Below are 27,494 nucleotides of genomic sequence, written 5' to 3'. Positions count from 1 at the left end.
TGGGGGGTGGGGGTGGGGTGCAGCGTTTATTGGGGGAGGGGGCGGAGCTTGGGGGGTGGGTGTCCGTCCGTCTGTCCTTCCGTGGGGTGACACAACCCCCTCCACCTGCGGTGGGGGTCCCGGCTTGAGGAGCACCTACAGGAGGAAGGTGGGGGGTCACCATGGAGGAGGGACCCCTCCCCTCCCCCACCAGGGGACCCCACCCCCCCAAAAGGGGACCCAGGTGTCCCCACCCCCACCCATACTCACCCCGCTCCTCATCTCATCCGGGTGGACAAACCTGCCCAGACAGGAGAGGGTTAATGGGGGGGGGGGGGGAGGGGGGAGGGGGGGGGGGGGACCCCCGGGGGGGTCCCATCCCCCCCCCCCCACCCCGCCCCCACCCCGGTGTCTGGGTGCCCCCCACCCAGGGGAGCCCGGACTCACGGCGGATCGACTGTCGCAGGGGCCCCTCGTCCTCGTCGGGTTCCCCCGTCCTGGGGGGGGCCCAGTTACCTCCAGTTAGCTCCCAGTTACCCCCAGTTAGCTCCCAGTGCCCCCCCCCAGTTACTCCAGTGCCCCCTCATTCCCCTTCCAGTTTACCCCCCAGTGCTCCCCATTCCCCTCCCAGTTATCCCAAATACCCAGTTCCCCTCCCGGTTACTCCCAGTTACCCCATTCCCCTCCCAGTTTTACCCCCCAGTGCCCCCTATTTCCCTCTCAGTTACTCCCAGTTACCTCATTCCCCTCCCAGTTACTCCCCAGTTCCCCCCAATCCCCTTCCCAGTTACCTCGTTACCCCAGTATCCCCCATTCCCCTCCCAGTCCCCTCCAGTTCCCCCCCTTTCCCCTCCCAGTTACCCCCAGTTAACCCAATGCCCCCAATCCCCCTCCCAGTTACCCCAGTGCCCCCCATTCCCCTCCCAATTGACCCCCCAATAGGCCCCAATCCCCCCCCCCCAGTGCCTCCCAGTATCCTCCAGAGCCCTCCCAGTATCCCCCAGTGCTCCCAGTTACTTCGGCTGTTGGTCAAACTTGCACCGGCAACGACGACCTGGGGGGGAGGGAGGGGTGAAATGGGGGGGGCTGATGGGGGGGTGTTGTGGGGTGCTGCTGGGGGGTTGTGGGGTGTTGTGGGGGGAACTGGGGTGTTGTGGGGTGTTGTGGGGGTTGTGGGGGGAACTGGGGTGTTGATGTGGGGTTGTGGGGGTTGTGGGGGGAACTAGGAGTGTTGGGGGTCGTGGGGGGTTGTGTTGTGGGGGGTTGTTGGCTGCTGGGGGGTGTTGTGGGGTGTTGGAGGGGTTGTGGGGTGTTGTGGGGGGAACTGGGGTGTTGGGGGGTGTTCAGGGGGGTTGTTGGCTGTTGTGGGGGTGTTGTGGGGTGTTGTGGGGTGTTGGAGGGGTTGTGGGGGGAACTGGGGTGTTGATGGGGGTTGTGGGTGGTGTGTTGTGGGGGGTTGTTGGCTGCTGGGGGGTGTTGGGGGGTGTTGGAGGGTGTTGGGGGGGTTGCAGGGTGTCGGAGGGGTTGTGGGGGGGTTGTGGAGGGAATTGGGGTGTTGGGGGTCATGGGGGGTTGTGTTGGGGGGGTTGTGGGGGGGTTATGGAGTGTTGCAGGGGTTGTTGGAGGGGGTTGTGGATTGCTGTGGGGGTGTTGGGGGGTTGTGGGGTGTCGATGGGGGTGTTGCAGGGCAGTTGCGGGGTGTTGGAGGGGTTGTGGGGGTATTAGGGTGTTGATGGGGGTTGTGGGGGGAATTGGGGGTGTTGGGGGTTGTGGGGTGTTGTGTTGGGGTGGTGGTTGGCTGTTGGGGGGGTGTTGGGGGGTTGTGGGGTGCTGTGGGGTGTTGCAGGGGGGTGTTTGGCTTGTTGGGGGGTGTTGGGGAGGTGTAGGGGGCAGTGCGGTGTTGTGGGGGATTGTGGGGAATGTGGGGGTGTTGTGGGGTTGTTGTGGGGGGTTGTGGGGGGTTGTGGGTGTTGGGGTGGTGTTGGGGGTGTTGTGGGGTGTTGTAGGGGAGTTGTTGGGGGTGTTGCAGGGGGTGCGGAGTGTTGGAGGGGTTCTGGGGGGAACTGGGGGTGTTGGGGGTTGTGGGGTGTTGTGTTGGGGGGGTTGGCTGTTGGGGGGTGTTGGAGGGTGCTGTGGGGGTGTTGTGGGGGGGTTGATGGGGGTGTTGTGGGGGGGTTGATGGGGGTGTTGCGGGGGTGCTGGGGGGGGTAGGGGTGTTGTGGGGTGTTGTGGGGTGTTGCAGGGTGTTGCAGGGGGATTTTGGGGGTGTTGGGGTGGTGTTGTGAGGGGGTTATGGGTGTTGTGGGGGTGTTGCGGGCGGTTGTGGGGTGTGTGGAGGGGAATTGGGGGTTTGGTGGGGGGTTGTGGGGTTTGGTGGGGTGTTGTGGGGGTTTGGGGGTGCTGTGGGGTGTTGTGGGGGGGTTGTGTGCGACTCACTGAGGATGAGGAGGACCCCCAGGAGGAAGAGCACCCCGGCCACGATGAGGCCACCGATGCGCAGGGAGTCGTAGTCTGGGGGGGACGGGTGTCACCGTCACCCACACGGGGACACCCGTGGGCACACACACACACACACACACCCCCCGCCTACAACCGCGTAACAACACCTGGGTGCAGTCGCACATGCATACAACCGCACGCGTGTACAGGCGCGCATGTGCACACATGCGTACGCTCGCAGCCATGTACAACTGCGCTATGTAAAACCACGCCTGTACACCCGCACACCTGTACACCCGGGCGCGGGTACAGCCGCACGCGGGTACAGCCGCACTCGGGTGCGCCCGCACATGTGTAAAGCCACATCCGCACATGTGTACAGCCACACATGGGTACACCCGCATCTGGGTACACCCACACACGTGTACAACCGCATGCATGTACACCCACACGTGTGTACACATGCAAGTGTCTACAATCGCATGTGTACACCCACACATGTGGACAACCGCACACATGTACACCCACACACGTGTACTACCGCACAGGTGTACAACCACGTGTGTGCACAACCGCATGTACACCTGCAAGTGTGTACACCCACACGTGTGTACAACTGCACACGTGTACAACCACACAGGTCAACACCCACAAGCATGTACAACCGCACACATCTATGCCTGCAAGCGTGTACAACCGCACACGTGAACACTCGCAAGCGTGTACAACCGCATGCGTGTACACCCCCAGGTGTACAACCATATATGTACACCCGCACGTGTGTACACCCACACACGTGTACTACTGCACATGTACAGTCAACACGTACAACCGCAAGCATGTGCACCCGTACGCGTGTACACCCGCAAACGTGTACAACCACACATGTGTACAACCGCAAGTGTGTACAACCACACACGTGTACACGTACAAGCGTGTACAACCGCACGCGTGTGCACCCCCACACGTGTACTACTGCACACATGTACAATCGCACACGTACACCCACACGTGTGTACACCCGCAAGAGTGTACACCTGCACGCGTGTACAATCGCACGCGTGTACACCCACACACGTGTTCACCCGCGCACGTGCCCCGCCCCGCCCCCACTCACCATAGTGGAAGGGGTCTCGCTCCTGCGGGGGCTCTGTGGGGGGAGGGGAGGTTCAGGGCCCAGGCGGCCGCACCCCCCCTCCCCCACCCCCCCCCCCCCCCCCTCACCTGCGCCGGGGGCCATGGCAGCCGCTGCCCTGGGCCCCTCCCCCGCACACGCGTGTCCGGGCCCTGCGGGGGGAGAGAGATCGCGCGCGTGTGCGACCCCGCGGTGACATCACGGGCGCGCGCCCCCTTGTGTGACCTCACACGCAGGCGCGGCCCCTCGGGTGACGTCACGCAGACGTGTGCGCCCCCGTCATGTGACATCACACGCAGGCGCAAGGCCTCGGGTGACATCACACACGTGTGCGCACCCCCCCCTCGGGTGACATCACACGCACGTGCGCACCCCCGCCACGTGATGTCATACGCGGATGCACCCTCTCCTGTGACATCACGCGTGCATGCGCGTCCCCTCGTGTGACATCACAGGTGTGGGCGAGGCCTCGTGTGACATCACATGGGTGTGCGCCCCCTCAAGTGACATCACACGCTTCTGTGACGTCACACACACGTGTGACGTCACACACACATGCACGCCCCGATGTGACATCACACACGCGCGTCCCCTCGTATGACATCATAAGTGTGTGTGCCCCCCACGTGTGACATCACGCGCGCGCGTACTCCCTCACATGACGCCGCAAGGCGTGTGCAAGGCCTTGGGTGACATCACGGGCACGTGCACCCCCTCACGTGACATCACACCCGTGCACACCCCCCGGTGTGACATCGCACCGCACGTGCAAATTGGGCATTTGGGGGCAAAACCAGGCAAAACTGGGCCAAAATAGGAAAAATGGGGCCAAAATTAGGGAAATTTTGGCAAAATTAGGGAAAATTCAGCCAATGTGGGCGAAATTGGTTGAAATTGGGCCAAAAGAGAAAAAAATTGGGCCAAAATTGGAAAAATCGGGCCAAAATTAGGGAAAATTCATCCAAAGTGGGCCAAACTGGGTGAAAATAGGCAAAATTAGGCCAAAATAGAAAAAAAATGGGCCAAAATCGGAAAAATAGGGCAATTTTGGGCAAAACCAGGCAAATTTGGGCCAAAATTAGGGAAATTTTGGCAAAATTAGGGAAAATTCAGCCAAACTGGGCAAAATTCAGCCAAATTGGGCGAAATTGGGTGAAACTGGGCCAAAATAGAAAAAAATGGGCCAAAATCGGAAAAGTAGGGCAATTTTGGGCAAAACCAGGCAAATTTGGGCCAAAATAGGAAAAATTGAGCCAAAATTAGGGAAAATTCAGCCAAAGTGAGCCAAACGGGGCAAAATTAGGTGAAAGTGGGTGAAATTGGGTGGAATTGGGCCAAAATACAAAAAAAAAGGGCCAAAATCAGAAAAATTGGGCAATTTTGGGCAAAACCAGGCAAAATTGGGCCAAAATAGAAAAAAATTGGGCCAAAATTGGAAAAATTGGGCCAAAATCAGGGAAAATTGGGCCACAGTGGGCAAAAGTGGGTGAAATTGGGCAAAAATGGGCAAAAATTTGGCAAAATCGGGCAGAATCGGGTGAAAGCAGGCAAAAGCGAGCAAAAGGAGGCAGAATTGGGCAATTTTGGACAAAACCAGGCAAAATTGGGCCAAAATAGAAAAAAATTGGGCCAAAATATCAAAAATTGGGCCAAAATTAGGGAAAACAGGGCCAAAATGAGGCAAAATTGGGCAATAGTGGGTAAAATTGGGCAAAAGTAGGGAAAATCAGGTGAAAGCGGGCAAAATTGGGCAAAATTGGGTCAAATTGGGCCAAAATTGGGTCAAATTGGGCAAAAATGGGCAAAATTGGGCAAAATTGGGTCAAATTGGGCCAAAATTGGGTCAAACTGGACCAAAATTGGGCAAAATTGGACCAAAATTGGGCCAAAATTGGCGAAACTGAGCCAAAGCGGGCAAAAATGGGCAAAAGTGAGGAAATTTGGGCCAAACTGGGCCAAAATGGGTGAAATTGGGCAAAATGGGGGTAAAAGTAGGAAAAAGTTGGACCAAACTGGGCCAAACTGGACAAAAGTAAGGAAAATTTGGGCCAAACTGGGCCAAACTGGGCAGAATTGGGCAAAGGGAGGGCAGTGGCCGTTGCCATGGAGACGTGACCTTGGCCCCTCCCCCACTGTTTGCCCATGGGGACGCCCCTCCCCCACCCTTGCCAAGGCCCCAGGCGTCCGCGGGGGCACTGGGGTTACTGGGGGGGGTCACTGGGAGCTACTGGGGAGCACTGGGGGGTAACTGGGGGGTACTGGAGAGCCGTGGGGAGGAACTGGGAGCTACTGGTAGGTTACTGGTGAAGTCACTGGGGGTCGTGGGGGGGCACTGGGGTTACTGGGGGGACAGTAGTGTTACTGGGGAGGTACAGGGGGGTCACTGGGAGTTACTGGGGAGGAGCAGGGAGGAACTGGGAGCTACTGGTGGCTTACTGGTGGAGTCACTGGGGACTGCGGGGGGGCATTGGGGTTACTGGGAGGACACTGGGGTTACTGGGGGGGTAGTGGGGAGTCACTGGGAGTTAGTGGTGAGCACTGGGGGTTACTGGGGAGGAGCAGGGAGGAACTGGGAGCTACTGGTGGCTTACTGGTGGAGTCACTAGGGGTTGTGGGGAGGCACTGGGGTTACGGGGGGGGCATTGGGGTTACTGGGGGGGCTACTGGGAGTTAGTGGGGAGGTGCAGGGAGGAACTGGGAGCTACTGGTGGCTTACTGGTGGAGTCACTAGGGGTTGTGGGGAGGCACTGGGGTTACGGGGGGGCATTGGGGTTACTGGGGGGCTACTGGGAGTTAGTGGGGAGGTGCAGGGAGGAACTGGGAGCTACTGGTGGCTTACTGGTGGAGTCACTAGGGGTTGTGGGGAGGCACTGGGGTTACGGGGGGGGCATTGGGGTTACTGGGGGGCTACTGGGAGTTAGTGGGGAGGTGCAGGGAGGAACTGGGAGCTACTGGTGGCTTACTGGTGGAGTCACTAGGGGTTGTGGGGAGGCACTGGGGTTACGGGGGGGGCAGTGGGGTTACGGGGGGGGCTACTGGGAGTTAGTGGGGAGGTGCAGGGAGGAACTGGGAGCTACTGGTGGCTTACTGGTGGAGTCACTAGGGGTTGTGGGGAGGCACTGGGGTTACGGGGGGGGCATTGGGGTTACTGGGGGGCTACTGGGAGTTAGTGGGGAGGTGCAGGGAGGAACTGGGAGCTACTGGTGGCTTACTGGTGGAGTCACTAGGGGTTGTGGGGAGGCACTGGGGTTACGGGGGGCATTGGGGTTACTGGGGGGCTACTGGGAGTTAGTGGGGAGGTGCAGGGAGGAACTGGGAGCTACTGGTGGCTTACTGGTGGAGTCACTAGGGGTTGTGGGGAGGCACTGGGGTTACGGGGGGGGCATTGGGGTTACTGGGGGGCTACTGGGAGTTAGTGGGGAGGTGCAGGGAGGAACTGGGAGCTACTGGTGGCTTACTGGTGGAGTCACTAGGGGTTGTGGGGAGGCACTGGGGTTACGGGGGGGCATTGGGGTTACTGGGGGGCTACTGGGAGTTAGTGGGGAGGTGCAGGGAGGAACTGGGAGCTACTGGTGGCTTACTGGTGGAGTCACTAGGGGTTGTGGGGAGGCACTGGGGTTACGGGGGGGGGCATTGGGGTTACTGGGGGGGCTACTGGGAGTTAGTGGGGAGGTGCAGGGAGGGACTGGGAGCTACTGGTGGCTTACTGGTGGAGTCACTAGGGGTTGTGGGGAGGCACTGGGGTTACGGGGGGGGCATTGGGGTTACTGGGGGGCTACTGGGAGTTAGTGGGGAGGTGCAGGGAGGAACTGGGAGCTACTGGTGGCTTACTGGTGGAGTCACTAGGGGTTGTGGGGAAGCACTGGGGTTACGGGGGGCATTGGGGTTACTGGGGGGGCTACTGGGAGTTAGTGGGGAGGTGCAGGGAGGAACTGGGAGCTACTGGTGGCTTACTGGTGGAGTCACTAGGGGTTGTGGGGAGGCACTGGGGTTACGGGGAGGTTATGGGGGGGCTCACTGGGAGCTACTGGTGAGCCGCAGGAAGGAACTGGTCCAACACCCCCCCCCCCCCATGCTTGGGTCCCCCAAGGGCAGAGTTGGGGTGCAGCCCCCACCCCCCCCCCCCTCACCCCCACCCCCCCCCGTACCTGGGTCCCGCAGAGGCCTGGGGTGGCCCCGGTGCTGGGTGCCCCCGGTGCTGGGTGCCCCCCCGGGTGCTGGGTGCCCTCCCCCGGGTGCTGGGTGCCCCCCCGGGTGCTGGGTGCCCTCCCCCGGGTGCTGGGTGCCCTCCCCGGGTTATTTTTACCCTCGGCCAAAATTAACCCGGCGGCGTCAGCGGGGCGGCACGCGGCTGCGCCCAGCGCCCCCGTCCCGCCCCCAGTGATCCCAGTTACACCCCAGTAACCGCCCCCCCCCGCCCCGCCGCCCCGCTATCCCCCCCAGTAACCCCTGTACGCCCACACAACCCCCAGTGACTCCACCAGTAAGCCACCTGTAACTCCCAGTTCCTCCCTGCACCTGCCCAGTAACCCCCCAGTAACTCCCAGTGCTCCCCCAGTAACCCCAATGCCCCTCCAGTAACCCCAATGCCCCCCCGCAGCCCCCAGTGACTCCACCACTAAGCCACCAGTAGCTCCCAGTTCCTCCCTGCTCCTCCCCAGTAACCCCCAGTGCTCACCACTAACTCCCAGTGACTCCCCACTACCCGCCCAGTAACACCAGTGTCCTCCCAGTAACCCCAGTAGCTCCCAGTTCCTCCCTGCTCCTCCCCAGTAACCCCCAGTGCTCACCACTAACTCCCAGTGACTCCCCACTACCCCCCCCCAGCAACCCCAGTGTCCTCCCAGTAACCCCAATGCCCCCCTGCAGCCCCCAGTGACTCCACCAGTAAGCCACCAGTAGCTCCCAGTTCCTCCCTGCTCCTCCCCCGTAACCCCCCCTGCTCACCACTAACTCCCAGTGACCCCCCACTACCCCCCCAGTAACCCCAGTGTCCTCCCAGTAACCCCAATGCCCCCCTGCAGCCCCCAGTGACTCCACCAGTAAGCCACCAGTAGCTCCCAGTTCCTCCCTGCTCCTCCCCAGTAACCCCCAGTGCTCACCACTAACTCCCAGTGACTCCCCACTACCCCCCAGTAACCCCAGTGTCCTCCCAGTAACCCCAGTAGCTCCCAGTTCCTCCCTGCTCCTCCCCAGTAACCCCCAGTGCTCACCACTACCTCCCAGTGCCCCCCCCCTACCCCCGCAGTAGCCCCAGTGTCCTCCCAGTAACCCCAATGCCCCCCCGCAGCCCCCAGTGACTCCACCACTAAGCCACCAGTAGCTCCCAGTTCCTCCCTGCTCCTCCCCAGTAACCCCCAGTGCTCACCACTAACTCCCAGTGACTCCCCACCACCCCCCCACTAACCCCAGTGTCCTCCCAGTAACCCCAATGCCCCCCCGCAGCCCCCAGTGACTCCACCAGTAAGCCACCAGTAGCTCCCAGTTCCTCCCTGCTCCTCCCCAGTAACCCCCAGTGCTCACCACTAACTCCCAGTGACTCCCCACTACCCCCCCAGTAACACCAGTGTCCTCCCAGTAACCCCAGTAGCTCCCAGTTCCTCCCTGCTCCTCCCCAGTAACCCCCAGTGCTCACCACTAACTCCCAGTGACTCCCCACTACCCCCCCCAGCAACCCCAGTGTCCTCCCAGTAACCCGAATGCCCCCCTGCAGCCCCCAGTGACTCCACCACTAAGCCACCAGTAGCTCCCAGTTCCTCCCTGCTCCTCCCCAGTAACCCCCAGTGCTCACCACTAACTCCCAGTGACTCCCCACTACCCGCCCAGTAACACCAGTGTCCTCCCAGTAACCCCAGTAGCTCCCAGTTCCTCCCTGCTCCTCCCCAGTAACCCCCAGTGCTCACCACTAACTCCCAGTGACTCCCCACTACCCGCCCAGTAACACCAGTGTCCTCCCAGTAACCCCAATGCCCCCCCGCAGCCCCCAGTGACTCCACCACTAAGCCACCAGTAGCTCCCAGTTCCTCCCTGCTCCTCCCCAGTAACCCCCAGTGCTCACCACTAACTCCCAGTGACTCCCCACTACCCGCCCAGTAACACCAGTGTCCTCCCAGTAACCCCAGTAGCTCCCAGTTCCTCCCTGCTCCTCCCCAGTAACCCCCAGTGCTCACCACTAACTCCCAGTGACTCCCCACTACCCGCCCAGTAACACCAGTGTCCTCCCAGTAACCCCAATGCCCCCCGCAGCCCCCACTGACTCCACCACTAAGCCACCAGTAGCTCCCAGTTCCTCCCTGCTCCTCCCCAGTAACCCCCAGTGCTCACCACTAACTCCCAGTGACTCCCCACTACCCGCCCAGTAACACCAGTGTCCTCCCAGTAACCCCAATGCCCCCCCGCAGCCCCCAGTGACTCCACCACTAAGCCACCAGTAGCTCCCAGTTCCTCCCTGCTCCTCCCCAGTAACCCCCAGTGCTCACCACTAACTCCCAGTGACTCCCCACTACCCGCCCAGTAACACCAGTGTCCTCCCAGTAACCCCAGTAGCTCCCAATTCCTCCCTGCTCCTCCCCAGTAACCCCCAGTGCTCACCACTAACTCCCAGTGACTCCCCACTACCCCCCCAGTAACCCCAGTGTCCTCCCAGTAACCCCAATGCCCCCCCGCAGCCCCCAGTGACTCCACCAGTAAGCCACCAGTAGCTCCCAGTTCCTCCCTGCTCCTCCCCAGTAACCCCCAGTGCTCACCACTAACTCCCAGTGACTCCCCACTACCCGCCCAGTAACACCAGTGTCCTCCCAGTAACCCCAATGCCCCCCCGCAGCCCCCAGTGACTCCACCAGTAAGCCACCAGTAGCTCCCAGTTCCTCCCTGCACCTCCCCAGTACCCCCCAGTTACACCCCAGTCCTCCCAGTAGCCCACCAGTAACACCATTGACCCCCCCAGTAACCCCTGTGCCCCCCCAGTAACACCAGTGCTTCCCCGCAACCCCCAGTGACCCCACCAGTAAGCCACCAGTAGCTCCCAGTTCCTCCCTGCTCCTCCCCAGTACCCCCCAGTTATACCCCAGTGCCCGCCAGTACCTCCCAGTAATCCCCCAGTAACCCCAGTCACCCCCCAGTAATGGCAGTGCCTCCCTGCAGCCCCCAGTGACTCCACCAGTATGCCACCAGTAGCTCCCAGTTCCACCCTGCACCTCCCCAGTAACCCCCAGTTACACCCCAGCGCCCCCAGTAACTCCCAGTAGCTCCCAGTAACCCCCCCCAGTACCACTCCCAGGAACTCCCCGTGCCCCCAGTTGCCTCCCAGTGCCTCCCAGTAACTCCCCAGCGCCCCCAGTAACTCCCAGTAGCTCCCAGTAACCCCCCCCCAGTATCACTCCCAAGATCTCCCAGTGCCCCCAGTTGCCTCCCAGTCCCAGAGCCTCCAGAAACTCCCAGTAGCTCCCAGTAACCCCTCCAGTACCACTCCCAGTGCCCCCAGTTGCCTCCCAGTGCCTCCCAGTGCCTCCCAGTAACTCCCCACCACCCCCAGTAACTCCCAGTAGCTCCCAGTAACCCCCCCAGTACCACTCCCAGGAACTCCCCGTGCCCCCAGTTGCCTCCCAGTAACTCCCCACCACCCCCAGTAACTCCCAGTAGCTCCCAGTAACCCCCGCAGTACCACTCCCAGGAACTCCCAGTGCCCCCAGTTGCCTCCCAGTGCCTCCCAGTAACTCCCCAGCGCCCCCAGTAACTCCCAGTAGCTCCCAGTAACCCCCCCCAGTACCACTCCCAGGAACTCCCCGTGCCCCCAGTTGCCTCCCAGTGCCTCCCAGTAAGTTCCCAGTGCCCCCAGTAACTCCCAGTAGCTCCCAGTAACCCCCCCTAGTATCACTCCCAAGATCTCCCAGTGCCCCCAGTTGCCTCCCAGTCCCAGAGCCTCCAGAAACTCCCAGTAGCTCCCAGTAACCCCTCCAGTACCACTCCCAGTGCCCCCAGTTGCCTCCCAGTGCCTCCCAGTAAGTCCCCAGCGCCCCCAGTAACTCCCAGTAGCTCCCAGTAACCCCCCCCAGTACCACTCCCAGGAACTCCCCGTGCCCCCAGTTGCCTCCCAGTGCCTCCCAGTAAGTCCCCAGCGCCCCCAGTAACTCCCAGTAGCTCCCAGTACCACTCCCAAGATCTCCCAGTGCCCCCAGTTGCCTCCCAGTGCGCCCCCAGTACCTTCCAGAGCCCCCCACCCCCCCCCCAGTGCCCCCCAGTAGCTCACCAGTCCCTCCCAGTCCCCCCAGTACCCCCCCCCACCCCCCAGACAAAGTCCCTCTGCCCCTCCCTCGGCCTCGCGCCAGGGCCCAACAGCGCCGCCTTTGTCCACGGGGGGGGGGCGTGGCCAAGGCGCCGAAGGGGGCGTGGCCAAGGCGCGGGGGGTTGGGAAGGGGGCGTGGTCAAGGCGGCCCCGCCCCCTCACCACACCCCACCCCACGCCGCGATCGGCAGCGCCGCAGCCGAGACCGGGGACGAGGCGGGAGGGGGGGGCAAAGGGGGGGCGCTGATTTGGGGGGGGGCGATTGGGGGGAGGGGCCCAGATTTTGGGGGGGTCGGGGGGGGCAGCTTGGGGGGGGCAGCTTTAGGGGGGGGAGAGGTGAGGGGGCAGATTTGGGGGGGGGAAGGTTGGGGGGGGCAGATTTGGGGGGAGGGGCAGCTTTAGGGGGGTATTGGGGGGGGGGGGGGGGCAGCTCCGGAGGGGGGAGGGGCGGTTTGAGGGGGGTAAATTGGGGGGGGGGAGGGGGTCAGAGCCGGGGGGGGGGGGTTGTGTGGATTTGGGCGGGGGGAGGGGGGAGTTTTAGGGGTTCAAGGGGGGGGAGGGGATTTTGGGGGGGTGCCGATGGGGGCGGGGGGTGGCGCGGGTTTTTACTGGTGCTGCTGGTGGCGGCGGGGGGAGGGGCGGGGGGAGGGGCGGGGTCCCCCGGGGGGCAGCGGCTGCCCGGGGGTGCGAATGCGATCGGGAAGGCGCCTTCTGCCGGGGGGAGGGGCTGCCCCGGGGGCTGCCCCCCCGCCTGGCCACGCTGTGAGTGACGCCCCTCCCCCAACTCCTTGGGACCCCCCCCCCTCCCCCCGGGATCCCCCCACCCATGGGACCCCCCTCTGGGACCCCCCCGGGACCCCCAATTTGGGACCCCCCCACCCATGGGACCCCTCCCCCAACCCCCTCCCCCCTTTAGGGACCCCCCTCCGAGCCACCCCCCCCCCCCGGGACCCCCACCCATGGGACCCCCCCGGGACCCCCCCCCACCCTTTAGGGACCCCCCCTCCGACCCCCCCACCCATGGGACCCCCCCTCTGGGACCCCCACCCATGGGACCCCCCCCAACCCCCCCCCCCCTTTAAGGACCCCCCCTCCTTCCCCACCCATGGGACCCCCCGGGACCCCCCCTTTAGGGACCCCCCTCCGACCCCCCCACCCATGGGACCCCCCCTTTGGGAACCCCCACCCATGGGACCCCCCCTCTGGGACCCCCACCCATGGGACCCCCCCAACCCCCCCCCCCCCTTTAGGGACCCCCCTCCGACCCCCCCCACCCATGGGACCCCCCCGGGACCCCCCTCCGACCCCCCCCCCCACCCATGGGACCCCCCGGGACCCCCCCTCCGACCCCCCCACCCATGGGACCCCCCCCCCCCGTGGGAACCCCCCTCTGGGACCCCCACCCATGGGAACGCCCCCGGGACCCCCTTGAATCCCCCCATGGGACCCCCCGAGGCCACGCCCCCCCTTGACGTCATCCCAGGGAGCCCCGCCCCCCCCGCGGGAGGGGACTGGAACCAGTGCGGGGGGAGGGACTGGGACCAGTGGGGAGCTTGCGGGGGGGCGGGGGGGGGGTGGTTTTGCCCAGTTTAGCCCAGTTCAGGACTGGTTTAGCCCAGTTTAGGCCCAGTTCCTCCCAGTTTAGCCCAGTTCAGGATGGGCTGGGACCGGTTTCTCCCAGTTTGATACTGGTTTGGCTCTGGTTTCTCCAGTTTAGCCCAGTTCAGGGCAGGTTTACTCCAGTTTAACCCAGTTTAGTCCCGGTTTCTCCCATTTTAGCCCAGTTCAGGACTGGCTTGGACGAGTTTCTCCCAGTTTGATACTGGTTTGCTGCAGTTTGGCCCTGGTTTCTCCCAGTTTAGCCCAGTTCAGGACTGGATTGGCCCAGCTTGGTCCAGTTTGTCCCAGTTGGGCACTGGTTTGGCCCAGTTTGGTCCAGTTTAGTCCTCTTTTCCTCCAGTTTAGCCCAGTTCAGGGCTGATTTGGCCCTGGTCTGGCCCAGTTTGTCCCAGTCAGGCACTGTTTTGACCAAGTTTGGTCCAGTTTAGTCCTCTTTTCCCCCAGTTTAGCCCAGTTCAGGGCTGATTTGGCCCAGTTTGTCCCAGTTTAGCCCAGTTCAGGACTGGCGTCTCCTAGTTTAGCCCAGTTTGGTCCTACTTTCTCCCAGATTAGCCCAGTTTGGTCCTGCTTTCTCCCAGTTTAGCCCAGTTCAGGACTCTCTCGTCCCAGTTCAGCCCAGTTTGGCCCCCGTTTCCCCCAGTTTGGCCCAGTTTGGCCCAGTTTGCCCCCGTTTGCGCAGGTCCCTGGTGCGGTGGCACATCGACGTCCTGGGCGAGGGCAGCTTCCGCGAAACCCCGGCCCTGCAGCTGCTGTAAGGGCCCCGCGCTGTCCCCAACGCGTCCCCAACGCGTCCCCAAGGTCCCCAGGGGGTCCCCATGGTGTCCCCAAGGTCCCCACAGTGTCCCCATGGTGTCCCCCTGGTGTCCCCAAGGTCCCCACGCCATCCCCCTGGTGTCCCCAAGGTCCCCACGGTGTCCCCAACGCGTCCCCAAGGTCCCCACGGTCCCCACACCAGCCCCACGGTGTCCCCAAGGTCCCCATCATGTCCCCACGGCGTCCCCAAGGTCCCCGTGGTGTCTCCATGGTGTCCCTAAGGTCTCCATGCCAGCCCCATGGTGTCCCCAAGGTCCCCACAGGGTCCCCATTGTGTCCCCACAGTGTCCCCATGGTGTCCCCAATGCGTCCCCAAGGTCCCCACGGGGTCCCCAGGGTCTCCAAAGTCCCTGTGCTGTCCCCACGCCAGCCCCATGGTGTCCCCAAGGTCCCCGTGGTGTCCCCAAGGTCTCCATGCCAGCTCCATGGTGTCCCCAAGGTCCCACAGTGTCCCCATGGTGTCCCCATGGTGTCCCCAAGGTCCCCATCGTGTCCCCAGCGCGTCCCCAAGGTCCCCAATGCATCCCCAAGGTCCCCAGGGGGTCCCCAGGGTCCCCAACGTCCCCACGCCAGCCCCATGGTGTCCCTAAGGTCCCCATCGTGTCCCCAGGGTCCCCAAGGTCCCCACGCCAGCCCCATGGTGTCCCCAAGGTCCCCGTGGTGTCCCCAAGGTCTCCATGCCAGCCCCATGGTGTCCCCAAGGTCCCCACAGTGTCCCCATGGTGTCCCCAAGGTCCCCATCATGTCCCCAACGCGTCCCCAAGGTCCCCATCGTGTCCCCAGGGTCCCCAACGTCCCCATGGTGTCCCCATGGTGTCCCCAAGGTCCCTACGCCAGCCCCATGGTGTCCCCAAGGTCTCCGTGGTGTCCCCACAGTGTCCCCAAGGTCCCCATGGTGTCCCCAAGGTCCCAACGCCAGTCCCATGGTGTCCCCAAGGTCCCCGTGGTGTCCCCAGGGTCCCCATGCCATCCCAATATGTCCCTGAGGTCCCCATGGTGTCCCCACGGTGTCCACAGTGTCCCCAAGGTGTCCACGCCATCCCCAGTGTGTCCCCAAGGTCCCCATGGTGTCCCCACGGTGTCCACAGTGTCCCCAAGATGTCCCCAAGGGTGTCCCCAAGGTCCTCTTGAAGTCCCCAAGGTCCCCGTGGTGTCCCTGAGACCCACGCTGTGTCCCCAGGGTGTCCCCAAGGTGGCTCCAAGGGGGTCCTTCGGGTCCCCCAGGTCCTCCGAGTGTCCCCAGGTGTCCCTGGCAGTGGCAGCAGGGTGGCCCCGAGCTCCCCAGGTTGTCCCCAAGGTCCCTGAAGTGTCCCCAAAGCCCCCCGAGAGTCTCCAGGGTGGCCCCGGGGGTGGCAGTGGGGTGGCCCTGGGGGTGGCAGTGGTGGTGTCCCCACAGGTTGGTCACTGCCGGGCGCCTGGGGACCATCGGGGACGGGGCCTTCGCCGGGCTGGTGCTGCTGGAGTACTTGTGAGTAGTACTGGGAGGGACTGGGGGGGACTGGGGGGCACTGGGAGGGGACTGGGGGGCACTGGGGGGGACTGGGGGGCACTGGGGAGGGACTGGGAGGGGACTGGGGGGCACTGGAAGGGGACTGGGGGGCACTGGGGGGGGACTGGGGGGCACTGGGGAGGGACTAGTGGGGACTAGGGGGCACTGGGAGGGGACTGGGAAGGAGCCGGGGGGGGGCTTGGAATCACTCGGGAGGGACTGTGGAGGACATTGAGGGGCACTGGGATGTACTGGGAAGCACTGGGATGTACTGGGAGGTGGTGGAGGGAAGTGGAAGGTGCTGGGGGACCCTAGGAGGGCCACTGGGGGCCACTGGGATTTACTGGGAGGCACTGGGAGGCGGTGGAGGGAAGTGGAAGGTGCTGGGGGACCCTAGGAGGGCCACTGGGGGCCACTGGGATTTACTGGGAGGCACTGGGAGGCGGTGGAGGGAAGTGGAAGGTGCTGGGGGACCCTAGGAGGGCCACTGGGGGCCACTGGGATTTACTGGGAGGCACTGGGAGGCGGTGGAGGGAAGTGGAAGGTGCTGGGGGACCCTAGGAGGGCCACTGGGGGCCACTGGGATTTACTGGGAGGCACTGGGAGGCGGTGGAGGGAAGTGGAAGGTGCTGGGGGACCCTAGGAGGGCCACTGGGGGCCACTGGGATTTACTGGGAGGCACTGGGAGGCGGTGGAGGGAAGTGGAAGGTGCTGGGGGACCCTAGGAGGGCCACTGGGGGCCACTGGGATTTACTGGGAGGCACTGGGAGGCGGTGGAGGGAAGTGGAAGGTGCTGGGGGACACGGGGAAGGACACAGGAGGCCACTGGGAAGTACTGGGAGGCACCGGGAGGGACACTGGGGAGCACTGGGCTATACTGGGAGCCCCTGGGGGAGCCAGGGGAGGGCTGGGAGGGACACGGAGCGGGGCACGGGAGGCACTGGGGGGAACTGGGGAGGGACTGGGATGTACTGGGGTCCCCAGGTTCATCGAGGACAACGAGGTGGGGACGATCGCCCCCACGGCGCTGCGGGGGCTGCGGGGGCTGCTCTACCTGTGAGTGACGGGGCACTGGGAGCACTGGGAGCACTGGGGGGGCACTGGGGGGGCACTGGGACACACTGGGGGGCACTGGGGGGCCACTGGGACACACTGGGATGGCACTGGGACACACTGGGGACACACTGGGGACGATCGCCCCGACGGCGCTGTGGGGGCTGCGGGGGCTGCTCTACCTGTGAGTGACGGGGCACTGGGAGCACTGGGAGCACTGGGAGCACTGGGGGGGCACTGGGGGGCACGGGGACACACTGGGGGGCACGGGGGGGCCACTGGGACACACTGGGATGGCACTGGGACACACTGGGGACACACTGGGGACGATCGCCCCGACGGCGCTGTGGGGGCTGCGGGGGCTGCTCTACCTGTGAGTGACGGGGCACTGGGAGCACTGGGAGCACTGGGGGGGCACTGGGGGGGCACTGGGACACACTGGGGGGCACTGGGGGGCCACTGGGACACACTGGGATGGCACTGGGACACACTGGGGACACACTGGGGATGATCGCCCCGACGGCGCTGTGGGGGCTGCGGGGGCTGCTCTACCTGTGAGTGACAGGGCACTGGGAGCACTGGGAGCACTGGGGGGGCACTGGGGGGGGCACTGGGACACACTGGGGGGGCACTGGGACACACTGGGGGGGCACTGGGGACACACTGGGGACGATCGTCCCCACGGTGCTGCGGGGGCTGCGGGGGCTGCTCTACCTGTGAGTGACGGGGCACTGGGAGCACTGGGAGCACTGGGGGAGCACTGGGGGAGCACTGGGGAGGCACTGGGACACACTGGGACGGCACTGGGACACACTGGGGACACACTGGGGACGATCGCCCCCACGGCGCTGCGGGGGCTGCTCTACCTGTGAGTGACGGGGCACTGGGAGCACTGGGAGCACTGGGAGCACTGGGGGGGCACTGGGGGGGGCACTGGGGGGCACTGGGACGGCACTGGGACACACTGGGGGGGCACTGGGGGGGGCACTGGGACACACTGCGGGGGCACTGGGACACACTGGGGACACTGGGGACCCCGTGGCCAAGTGTCCCCACGTCCCCGTGACCCCGTGTCCCCACGTCCCCACCTCCCCACGTCCCCGTGACCCCGTGACCCCGTGTCCCCACGTCCCCATGACCCTGTGACCCCGTGACCCCGTGACCCTGTATCCCTGTGTCCCCACATCCCCGTGTCCCCACATCCCCATGTCCCCATGACCCTGTGACCCCGTGACCCTGTGACCCCGTGACCCCACATCCCCATGACCCCACCTCCCCATGACCCCGTGACCCTGTGTCCCTGTGTCCCCTCGTCCCCGTGACCCCGTGTCCCCACGTCCCCGTGACCCCACCTCCCCATGACCCCGTGACCCCACGTCCCCACGTCCCCATGACCCCGTGTCCCCATGTCCCCGTGACCCCGTGACCCCATGACCCCGTGACCCCGTGACCCCGCAGGAGCCTGGCCAACAACCGCCTGGAGACGCTGCCCCGGGGCCTCTTCCAGGGGCTGGAGACGCTGACCCAGCTGTGGGTGACACGGGGCCGCGGGGGGCTTTACTGGGGGGCACTGGGACGTACTGGGAGGGACCCGAGAGGGACATGGGGGGCATGGGTGGCACCAGGGTGGGTGCAGGGCTTTACTGGGGGGCACTGGGATGTACTGGGAGGGACCCGAGAGGGACATGGGGGGCATGGGTGGCACCGGGGTGGGCGCAGCGCTTTACTGGGGGCACTGGGATGTACTGGGAGGGACCCGAGAGGGACATGGGGGGCATGGGTGACACCGGGGTGGGCGCAGGGCTTTACTGGGGGGCACTGGGATGTACTGGGAGGGACCCGAGAGGGACATGGGGGGCATGGGTGGCACCGGGGTGGGCGCAGGGCTTTACTCGCGGGCACTGGGACGTACTGGGAGGGACCAGAGTGGGACATGGGGGGCATGGGTGACACCGGGGTGGGTGCAGGGCTTTACTGGGGGGCACTGGGACGTACTGGGAGGGACCCGAGAGGGACATGGGGGGCATGGGTGGCACCGGGGTGGGTGCAGGGCTTTACTGGGGGGCACTGGGATGTACTGGGAGGGACCCGAGAGGGACATGGGGGGCATGGGTGGCACCGGGGTGGGCGCAGGGCTTTACTGGGGGGCACTGGGACGTACTGGGAGGGACCAGAGTGGGACATGGGGGGCATGGGTGGCACCGGGGTGGGTGCAGGGCTTTACTGGGGGGCACTGGGACGTACTGGGAGGGACCCGAGAGGGACATGGGAGCTGTAGGTGACACCGGGGTGGGCGCAGGGCTTTACTGGGGGACACTGGGATGTACTGGGAGGGACCCGAGTGGGACATGGGGGGCATGGGTGACACCGGGGTGGGCGCAGGGCTTTACTGGGGGGCACTGGGATGTACTGGGAGGGACCCGAGTGGGACATGGGGGGCATGGGTGACACCGGGGTGGGCGCAGGGCTTTACTGGGGGGCACTGGGACGTACTGGGAGGGACCCGAGTGGGACATGGGGGGCATGGGTGACACCGGGGTGGGTGCAGGGCTTTACTGGGGGGCACTGGGACGTACTGGGAGGGACCCGAGAGGGACATGGGGGGCATGGGTGGCACCGGGGTGGGTGCAGGGCTTTACTGGGGGGCACTGGGACGTACTGGGAGGGACCCGAGAGGGACATGGGGGGCATGGGTGGCACCAGGGTGGGTGCAGGGCTTTACTGGGGGGCACTGGGATGTACTGGGAGGGACGAGAGTGGGACATGGGGGGCATGGGTGACACCGGGGTGGGCGCAGGGCTTTACTGGGGGGCACTGGGATGTACTGGGAGGGACCTGAGAGGGACATGGGGGGCATGGGTGACACCGGGGTGGGCGCAGGGCTTTACTGGGGGGCACTGGGATGTACTGGGAGGGACCCGAGTGGGACATGGGGGGCATGGGTGACACCGGGGTGGGTGCAGGGCTTTACTGGGGGGCACTGGGATGTACTGGGAGGGACCCGAGAGGGACATGGGGGGCATGGGTGACACCGGGGTGGGTGCAGGGCTTTACTGGGGGCACTGGGATGTACTGGGAGGGACCCGAGAGGGACATGGGGGGCATGGGTGGCACCGGGGTGGGCGCAGCGCTTTACTGGGGGCACTGGGATGTACTGGGAGGGACCCGAGTGGGACATGGGGGGCATGGGTGGCACCGGGGTGGGCGCAGGGCTTTACTGGTGGGCACTGGGACGTACTGGGAGGGACCCGAGAGGGACATGGGGGGCATGGGTGGCACCGGGGTGGGCGCAGGGCTTTACTGGGGGGCACTGGGATGTACTGGGAGGGACCCGAGTGGGACATGGGGGGCATGGGTGACACCGGGGTGGGTGCAGGGCTTTACTGGGGGGCACTGGGATGTACTGGGAGGGACCCGAGTGGGACATGGGAGCTGTAGGTGACACCGGGGTGGGCGCAGGGCTTTACTGGGGGGCACTGGGACGTACTGGGAGGGACCAGAGTGGGACATGGGGGGCATGGGTGACACCGGGGTGGGTGCAGGGCTTTACTGGGGGGCACTGGGACGTACTGGGAGGGACCCGAGTGGGACATGGGGGGCATGGGTGACACCGGGGTGGGTGCAGGGCTTTACTGGGGGGCACTGGGATGTACTGGGAGGGACCCGAGTGGGACATGGGAGCTGTAGGTGACACCGGGGTGGGTGCAGGGCTTTACTGGGGGGCACTGGGATGTACTGGGAGGGACCTGAGAGGGACATGGGGGGCATGGGTGACACCGGGGTGGGCGCAGGGCTTTACAGGGGGGTACTGGGATGTACTGGGAGCCCCGGGGTCCCGGCGCCCTGCTGAGGGGAGGGGGCAGGGACCTGCGGGGGAACCCCTTCCAGTGCGACTGCCGCCTGCGCTGGCTGCTGAGCTGGCTGGGCCGCGCCACCCCCCCCGCCGAAGCGGGGCGCTGCCGGGGCCCCCCCCCGCGCCAGGGCACCCCCCTGGCCCAGCTCCAGCCCCGCGACCTCCACTGCCTCGTCTCCGGTACGGCCTGGGGGCCCGGGCGCCCCGGCCCCGACACCTGGGTGCCCCCGTCCCCAACTCCTGGGTGCCCTTGGTCCTAAATGTCCTGAGTCCCCCCAGTCCCGGGCACCTGGGTGCCCCTGTCCCCAACTCCTGGGTGCCCCCGTCCCCGACACCTGGGTGCCCCTGTCCCCAACTCCTGGGTCCCCTTGGTCCCAAACGTCCTGGGTCCCCCCAGTCCCGGGTACCAGGGTGCCCCTGTCCCCAACACCTGGGTCCCCCCCCATCCCAGACACCTGGGTGCCCCCGTCCCCAACTCCTGGGTGCCCTTGGTCCCAAACGTCCTGGGTCCCCCCAGTCCCGGGTACCGGGGTGCCCCTGTCCCCAACTCCTGGGTCCCCTTGGTCCCTGACACCTGGGTGCCCCCATCCCCAACTCTTGGTGCCCCCATCCCCGACACCTGGGTGCCCCTGTCCCCAACTCCTGGGTGCCCTTGGTCCCAAATGCCTGGGTCCCCACCATTCCGGACACCTGGGTGCCCCCCTTCCTGGACACCTGGGTGCCCCTGTCCCCAACACCTGGGTCCACCCCATCCCGGACACCTGGGTGCCCCCATCCCCAACTCCTGGGTGCCCCCGTCCCCGACACCTGGGTCCCCTTGGTCCCAAATGCCTGGGTCCCCACCATCCTGGACACCTGGGTGCCCCTGTCCCCAACACCTGGGTCCCCTTCGTCCCCAACACCTGGGTGCCCCCATCCTGGACACCTGGGTGCCCCTGTCCCTGACGCCTGGGTGCCCCTGTCCCCAACACCTGGGTGCCCTCGGTCCCAAATGTCCTGGGTCCCCTCATCCCAGACACCTGGGTGCCCCCCATCCCTGACACCTGGGTCCCCTCGGTCCCCAACACCTGGGTGCCCCCTGCCCTGTGTGCACGCGGTGTCGGGGTGGGGACCCAGGTGGGTGACAGGGTGGGGGGGGTCCCCCCCGCAGAGCTGCGACCCTTCCAGTCGCTGCCCTTCTCCTCGCTGGCGGCCGAGCCCTTCGCCCTGGGGGGGCACCCAGGGGTGGCCCTGGCCCAGCCCTTCGCCGGTGCCTGCGCTCTCCTGGAGTGGGACCAGTTGGCCGGGCGCTTCCGGGCACCCACCATCATCAACGGTGAGTCCTGGCACCCCAAAACCCACCCTGGTAAGGAGGAACCCCTAACAGATCTGGGGGATCCCAAAAATGGTCGGGGAGGGGTCCAAAAATGGGCTGAGGAACCTCAAAAATGGACTGAGGGACCTCAAAAATGGCATGAGGGACCTCAAAAATGGGCTGAGGGACCTCAAAAATGGCATGAGGGACACCAAAAATGGGCTGAGGAACCTCAAAAATGGCATGAGGGACCTCAAAAATGGGCTGAGGGACCTCAAAAATGGCATGAGGGACACCAAAAATGGGCTGAGGAACCTCAAAAATGGGCTGAGGGAGCTCAAAAATGGGCTGAGGGACACCAAAAATGGCATGAGGGACACCAAAAATGGGCTGAGGAACCTCAAAAATGGGCTGAGGGACACCAAAAATGGCATGAAGGACACCAAAAATGGGCTGAGGAACCTCAAAAATGGCATGAGGGACACCAAAAATGCCCTTGTGGACCCCAAACCCCATGCTGGCACTCCCCAGATGGCCTGGGGGACCCCAAAAATGGCCATCACCCCAACCCCAACGTCCCCAATGTCCCCATAGGGTCATTGCCATCACCCCAATGTCCCCAACGTCCCCAACGTCCCCATAGGGTCATCGCCATCATCCCAACCCCAGTATCCCCATAGGGTCATTGCCATCACCTCAACCCCAACGTCCCCGATGTCCCCATAGAGTTGTCCCCATCACCTCAATGCCAATGTCCCCAGTGTCCCCAGTGTCCCCGCAGGATCATCACCCCAACCGTAATGTCCCCATTGACCCCATAGGGTCATCGCCATCACCCCAATGTCCCCAATGTCCCCATAGGGTCATCGCCATCACCCCAATGTCCTCAATGTCCCCAGTGTCCCCATAGGGTCATCACCATCACCCCAACCCCAACGTCCCCGATGTCCCCAAAGAGTTGTTCCCATCACCCTGTCCCCAATGTCCCCATAGAGTTGTCCCCATCACCCCAGCCCCACTGTCCCCATAGGGTTGTCTCCGTCACCCTGTCCCCACCCCCACCCCCCCCCCCGGTCACCTCCACCCCCCCTCCCCCAACACCACCCATGTCCTTGTCCCCGCAGGTTCGTCACCGGTGGCCTGCCACCCCCTGCAGCTGGGCGGGGCGTTGGTGGTGGTGGTGGCCCAACTCGGTGGGGGCTCGGCCGTCTGGCGCCGGGCCGGTGGCCCCGGTAGCCGTTTCGTCCGGCTGCAGGCGTTGGGGAACGGTCGGTTACGCCGTCCCCACGCGGTGGCCAGCGCCCGTCTTGGAGGTCACTGGTACCTCGGGGTGGCCGATAGCTCCAAGGGGGGCACCAGCACCCTCTTCCGGTGGGGGGGGCGGGGCTTCTACCCCCACCAAGCCCTCCGACCGTGGCACCGGGACACCCACCTGGAGTTCCTGGAGCTGGGGGGGCGGCCGGCCTTGGTGGTCTGCAGCGGCACGCGGAGACCCTTGGTCTACCGGTGGAGCGGGGCGGCCTTCGCCCCCCACACCGACATCCCCCACGTGCCCGACGTCTACGCCGCCAAGCACTTCCGCCTCCGCGGCCACGTCTTCCTCTGCCTGACCCGCTTCCTGGGGGACGCCAAGGTGAGGGCGGGGCTGGGCGGGGCTGGCCACGTGTTTGGGGGAGGGGGCCGGCAGCTCGTGGGTCCACAGGGGTTCATCACCGTTATGGGGCCTTGGGGGGGGGGGGTCTACCACCATCACGTGTTTATGGGGGGCCACCAGCATCATGGGTCCTTGGGGGGTCATCACATGTCCGTTGGGGTGTGTCACCATCACGTGTTTATGGGGGGCCACCAGCATCATGGGTCTTTGGGGGTCTACCACCATCACGTGTTTATGGGGGGCCACCAGCATCATGGGTCCATGGAGGTCATCACATGTCCGTTGGGGTGTGTCACCATCACGTGTTTATGGGGGGCCACCAGCATCATGGGTCTTTGGGGGTCTACCACCATCACGTGTTTATGGGGGGCCACCAGCATCATGGGTCTTTGGGGGTCTACCACCATCACGTGTTTATGGGGGACCACCAGCATCATGGGTCCATGGAGGTCATCACATGTCCGTTGGGGTGTGTCACCATCACGTGTTTATGGGGGGCCACCAACATCATGGGTCTTTGGGGGGGGGGTCTACCACCATCACGTGTTTATGGGGGGGCCACCGGCATCATGGGTCCATGGAGGCCCTTCCCATGATGCCCACCACCCAACCTTTGCCACCCCCCCCACCCCTTCCCATGATTCTCTGCGTCCAGGTGATGCGTTGGGAAGGCTCCATGTTCCGGGAGGTGCAGCAGGTACCGGCGCGGGGTTCGTTGGTCTTCCAACCGTTGGCGGTGGCCGGCCAACGCTACGTCATCCTGGGCAATGACTACGCCCCGAGCCGCGTCTACCGCCTCGGTCCCGGTGGCCACCTGGAGCCCACCCAGGAGCTGCTGACGCCCACGCCCCGCGCCTTCGCCCCCCTCTCCCTGGGCCACCGGCACTTTCTGGTGGCCTCCAGCTTCAAGGGGGCCACCCAGATCTACCGGCACGTCACCGTGGACCTGGGGGCTTGAGGGACGGCCAGCGTCACGTTGCGGTGGCTGAGGGACACGAGGGACGGCGAGCGTCACGGGGCTGGGTGCTTCACGGGGACATCAACCATCACGGCATGGAGGTGAGGGCCTGAGGGACGTGGGGACATCGGCCGCGATGTCACCGTGGAGCTGGGGCGCCTGAGGGACGTGGGGACATCGGCCGTGATGTCACCGTGGAGCTGGGGCGCCTGAGGGACATCAAACATCCTGGAGCTGGGCACCTGAAGGACGTGGGGACATTGGCCATGATGTCACCGTGGAGCTGGGTGCCTGAGGGACGTGGGGACATCGGCCATGATGTCACCGTGGAGCTGGGGCGCCTGAGGGACGTGGGGACATCGGCCGTGATGTCACCGTGGAGCTGGGGCGCCTGAGGGACATCAAACATCCTGGAGCTGGGCACCTGAAGGACATGGGGACATCGGCCATGATGTCACCATGGAGCTGGGTGCCTGAGGGACGTGGGGACATTGGCCGTGATGTCACCGTGGAGCTGGGGCGCCTGAGGGACATGGGGACATCAGCCATGATGTCACCGTGGACCTGGATCACCTGAGGGACGTGGGGACATCGGCCGTGATGTCACTGTGGAGCTGGGGCGCCTGAGGGACATCAAACATCCTGGAGCTGGGCACCTGAAGGACGTGGGGACATCGGCCATGATGTCACCGTGGAGCTGGGTGCCTGAGGGACGTGGGGACATCGGCCATGATGTCACCGTGGAGCTGGGGCGCCTGAGGGACGTGGGGACATCGGCCATGATGTCACCGTGGAGCTGGATCACCTGAGGGACGTGGGGACATCATCCGTGATGTCACTGTGGAGCTGGGGCGCCTGAGGGACGTGGGGACATTGGCCGTGATGTCACCGTGGAGCTGGGGTGCCTGAGGGACATCAAACATTCTGGAGCTGGGCACCTGAAGGACGTGGGGACATCGGCCGTGATGTCACCATGGAGCTGGGTGCCTGAGGGACATGGGGACATCGGCCATGATGTCACCGTGGACCTGGATCACCTGAGGGACACGAGGACATCGGCCATCATGTCACTGTGGACCTGGGTGCTTGAAGGACATGGGGACATCAGCTGTCACTTCATCATGGACCTGGGCACCTGGGACATGGGGACATCAACCCGTACGTCATTGTGGACCTGGACACCTGAGGGACATGGCCACCAGCCGTCACGGCACCACGGAGGTGGCACCTGAGGGACACGGGGACATGGAGACATCAACCATCGTGTCACCTCACCATGGACCCGGGGGCCTGAAGGATGTGGGGACATCAGCCACCAGGTCATGGTGCACCTGGGTGCCAAAGGGACACGGGCCACCTGGTCACCGTGTCCCCATGGATGTGGGCACCTGCGGACATGGGGACACTGGCCACCACGTCGCTGTGGAGATGGGGATGTCAGCTGCCACGTCACCTTGTCCCCTGCTGGTGTCACCACCTGCACCACTTTGTCCCCAACATCTCACGTCACTCCTGTCCCCTCCCAGTGTCCCCATCCACCATTGTCACCAGCATCACCCTTAGCCCCATGCCACCCCTGTCCCCAATGTCACCACTGGCCCCACGTCACCTTGCCACCTCCTGCTGCCACCATCCACCCGATGTCCCCAAGGCCACCGTCAACCCAATGTCACCACTGGCCCTCACGTCACCTTGCCACCTCCTGCTGCCACCATCTACCCGATGTCCCCAAGGCCACCGTCAACCCAATGTCACCATCGGCCCCACATCACCTTGCCACCTCCTGCTGCCACCATCCACCCAATGTCCCCAAGGCCACCGTCAACCCGATGTCACCATCAGCCCCACGTCACCTTGTCACCTCCTGCTGCCACCATCTACCTGACGTCCCCAAGGCCACCATCAACCCGATGTCACCATCAGCCCCACGTCACCTTGCCACCTCCTGCTGCCACCATCTACCCGATGTCCCCAAGGCCACCGTCAACCCAATGTCACCACTGGCCCTCACGTCACCTTGCCACCTCCTGCTGCCACCATCTACCTGACGTCCCCAAGGCCACCATCAACCCGATGTCACCATCAGCCCTCACGTCACCTTGTCACCTCCTGCTGCCACCATCCACCCGATGTCCCCAAGGCCACCGTCAACCCAATGTCACCACTGGCCCTCACGTCACCTTGCCACCTCCTGCTGCCACCATCTACCCGATGTCCCCAAGGCCACCGTCAACCCGATGTCACCATCAGCCCCACGTCACCTTGTCACCTCCTGCTGCCACCATCTACCTGACGTCCCCAAGGCCACCATCAACCCGATGTCACCATCAGCCCCACGTCACCTTGCCACCTCCTGCTGCCACCATCTACCCGATGTCCCCAAGGCCACCGTCAACCCAATGTCACCACTGGCCCTCACGTCACCTTGCCACCTCCTGCTGCCACCATCTACCTGACGTCCCCAAGGCCACCATCAACCCGATGTCACCATCAGCCCTCACGTCACCTTGTCACCTCCTGCTGCCACCATCCACCCGATGTCCCCAAGGCCACCGTCAACCCAATGTCACCACTGGCCCTCACGTCACCTTGCCACCTCCTGCTGCCACCATCTACCCGATGTCCCCAAGGCCACCGTCAACCCAATGTCACCATCAGCCCCACATCACCTTGCCACCTCCTGCTGCCACCATCCACCCAATGTCCCCAAGGCCACCGTCAACCCGATGTCACCATCAGCCCCACGTCACCTTGTCACCTCCTGCTGCCACCATCTACCTGACGTCCCCAAGGCCACCATCAACCCGATGTCACCATCAGCCCCACGTCACCTTGCCACCTCCTGCTGCCACCATCCACCCGACGTCCCCAAGGCCACCACCACCCCCGTGCCACCCCGTCGCCTCCTGCTGCCGCCACCCAC

General features: G+C 64.7%; 2 protein-coding genes across 2 annotated transcripts; one reads left to right on the top strand and one right to left on the bottom strand.

Annotated features, from left to right (window-relative positions):
* On the bottom strand, nt 1-7,863 carry LOC148052795 (phospholemman-like). The gene is made up of 8 exons (XM_087778587.1): nt 7,702-7,863; nt 3,643-3,705; nt 3,536-3,568; nt 2,416-2,490; nt 997-1,033; nt 427-476; nt 250-280; nt 1-135 (listed from the first exon to the last, which is right to left on the bottom strand). Exons 2-7 carry the CDS (start codon nt 3,656-3,658, stop codon nt 258-260), a joined length of 234 nt encoding a protein of 77 aa, XP_087634713.1. The 5' UTR covers nt 3,659-3,705; nt 7,702-7,863; the 3' UTR covers nt 1-135; nt 250-257.
* Nucleotides 5,533-24,571, top strand: LOC148052794 (leucine-rich repeat LGI family member 4-like). Its single transcript, XM_087778540.1, has 10 exons — nt 5,533-5,585; nt 12,474-12,599; nt 14,137-14,208; nt 15,667-15,738; nt 16,744-16,815; nt 18,271-18,342; nt 20,676-20,845; nt 21,816-21,980; nt 23,084-23,592; nt 24,269-24,571. The coding sequence occupies exons 1-10, from the start codon at nt 5,533-5,535 to the stop codon at nt 24,569-24,571; spliced, it is 1,614 nt and encodes a 537-aa protein (XP_087634666.1).
* The last annotated feature ends 2,923 nt before the right edge of the window (nt 24,572-27,494 follow it).

Source organism: Nipponia nippon, unplaced genomic scaffold (assembly GCF_047370975.1).
Source record: "Nipponia nippon isolate SJK-2023a ecotype South Korea unplaced genomic scaffold, ASM4737097v1 scaffold_44, whole genome shotgun sequence".
Lineage (NCBI taxonomy): Eukaryota > Metazoa > Chordata > Aves > Pelecaniformes > Threskiornithidae > Nipponia > Nipponia nippon.
This window is presented reverse-complemented; position numbering and strand designations above follow the sequence as displayed.

Coding starts and splice junctions, on each gene's coding strand:
- LOC148052795 (XM_087778587.1), bottom strand. Junction 477..996: donor AAGTTTGACCAACAGCCGAA/GTAACTGGGAGC, acceptor GGCCCCCCCCAG/GACGGGGGAACCCGACGAGG. Junction 281..426: donor CCTGCGACAGTCGATCCGCC/GTGAGTCCGGGC, acceptor CTGTCTGGGCAG/GTTTGTCCACCCGGATGAGA.
- LOC148052794 (XM_087778540.1), top strand. CDS start 5,533: ATGGGGGTAAAAGTAGGAAAAAGTTGGACCAAACTGGGCCAAACTGGA. Junction 16,816..18,270: donor CTGCGGGGGCTGCTCTACCT/GTGAGTGACGGG, acceptor GTGACCCCGCAG/GAGCCTGGCCAACAACCGCC. Junction 20,846..21,815: donor CCTCCACTGCCTCGTCTCCG/GTACGGCCTGGG, acceptor TCCCCCCCGCAG/AGCTGCGACCCTTCCAGTCG.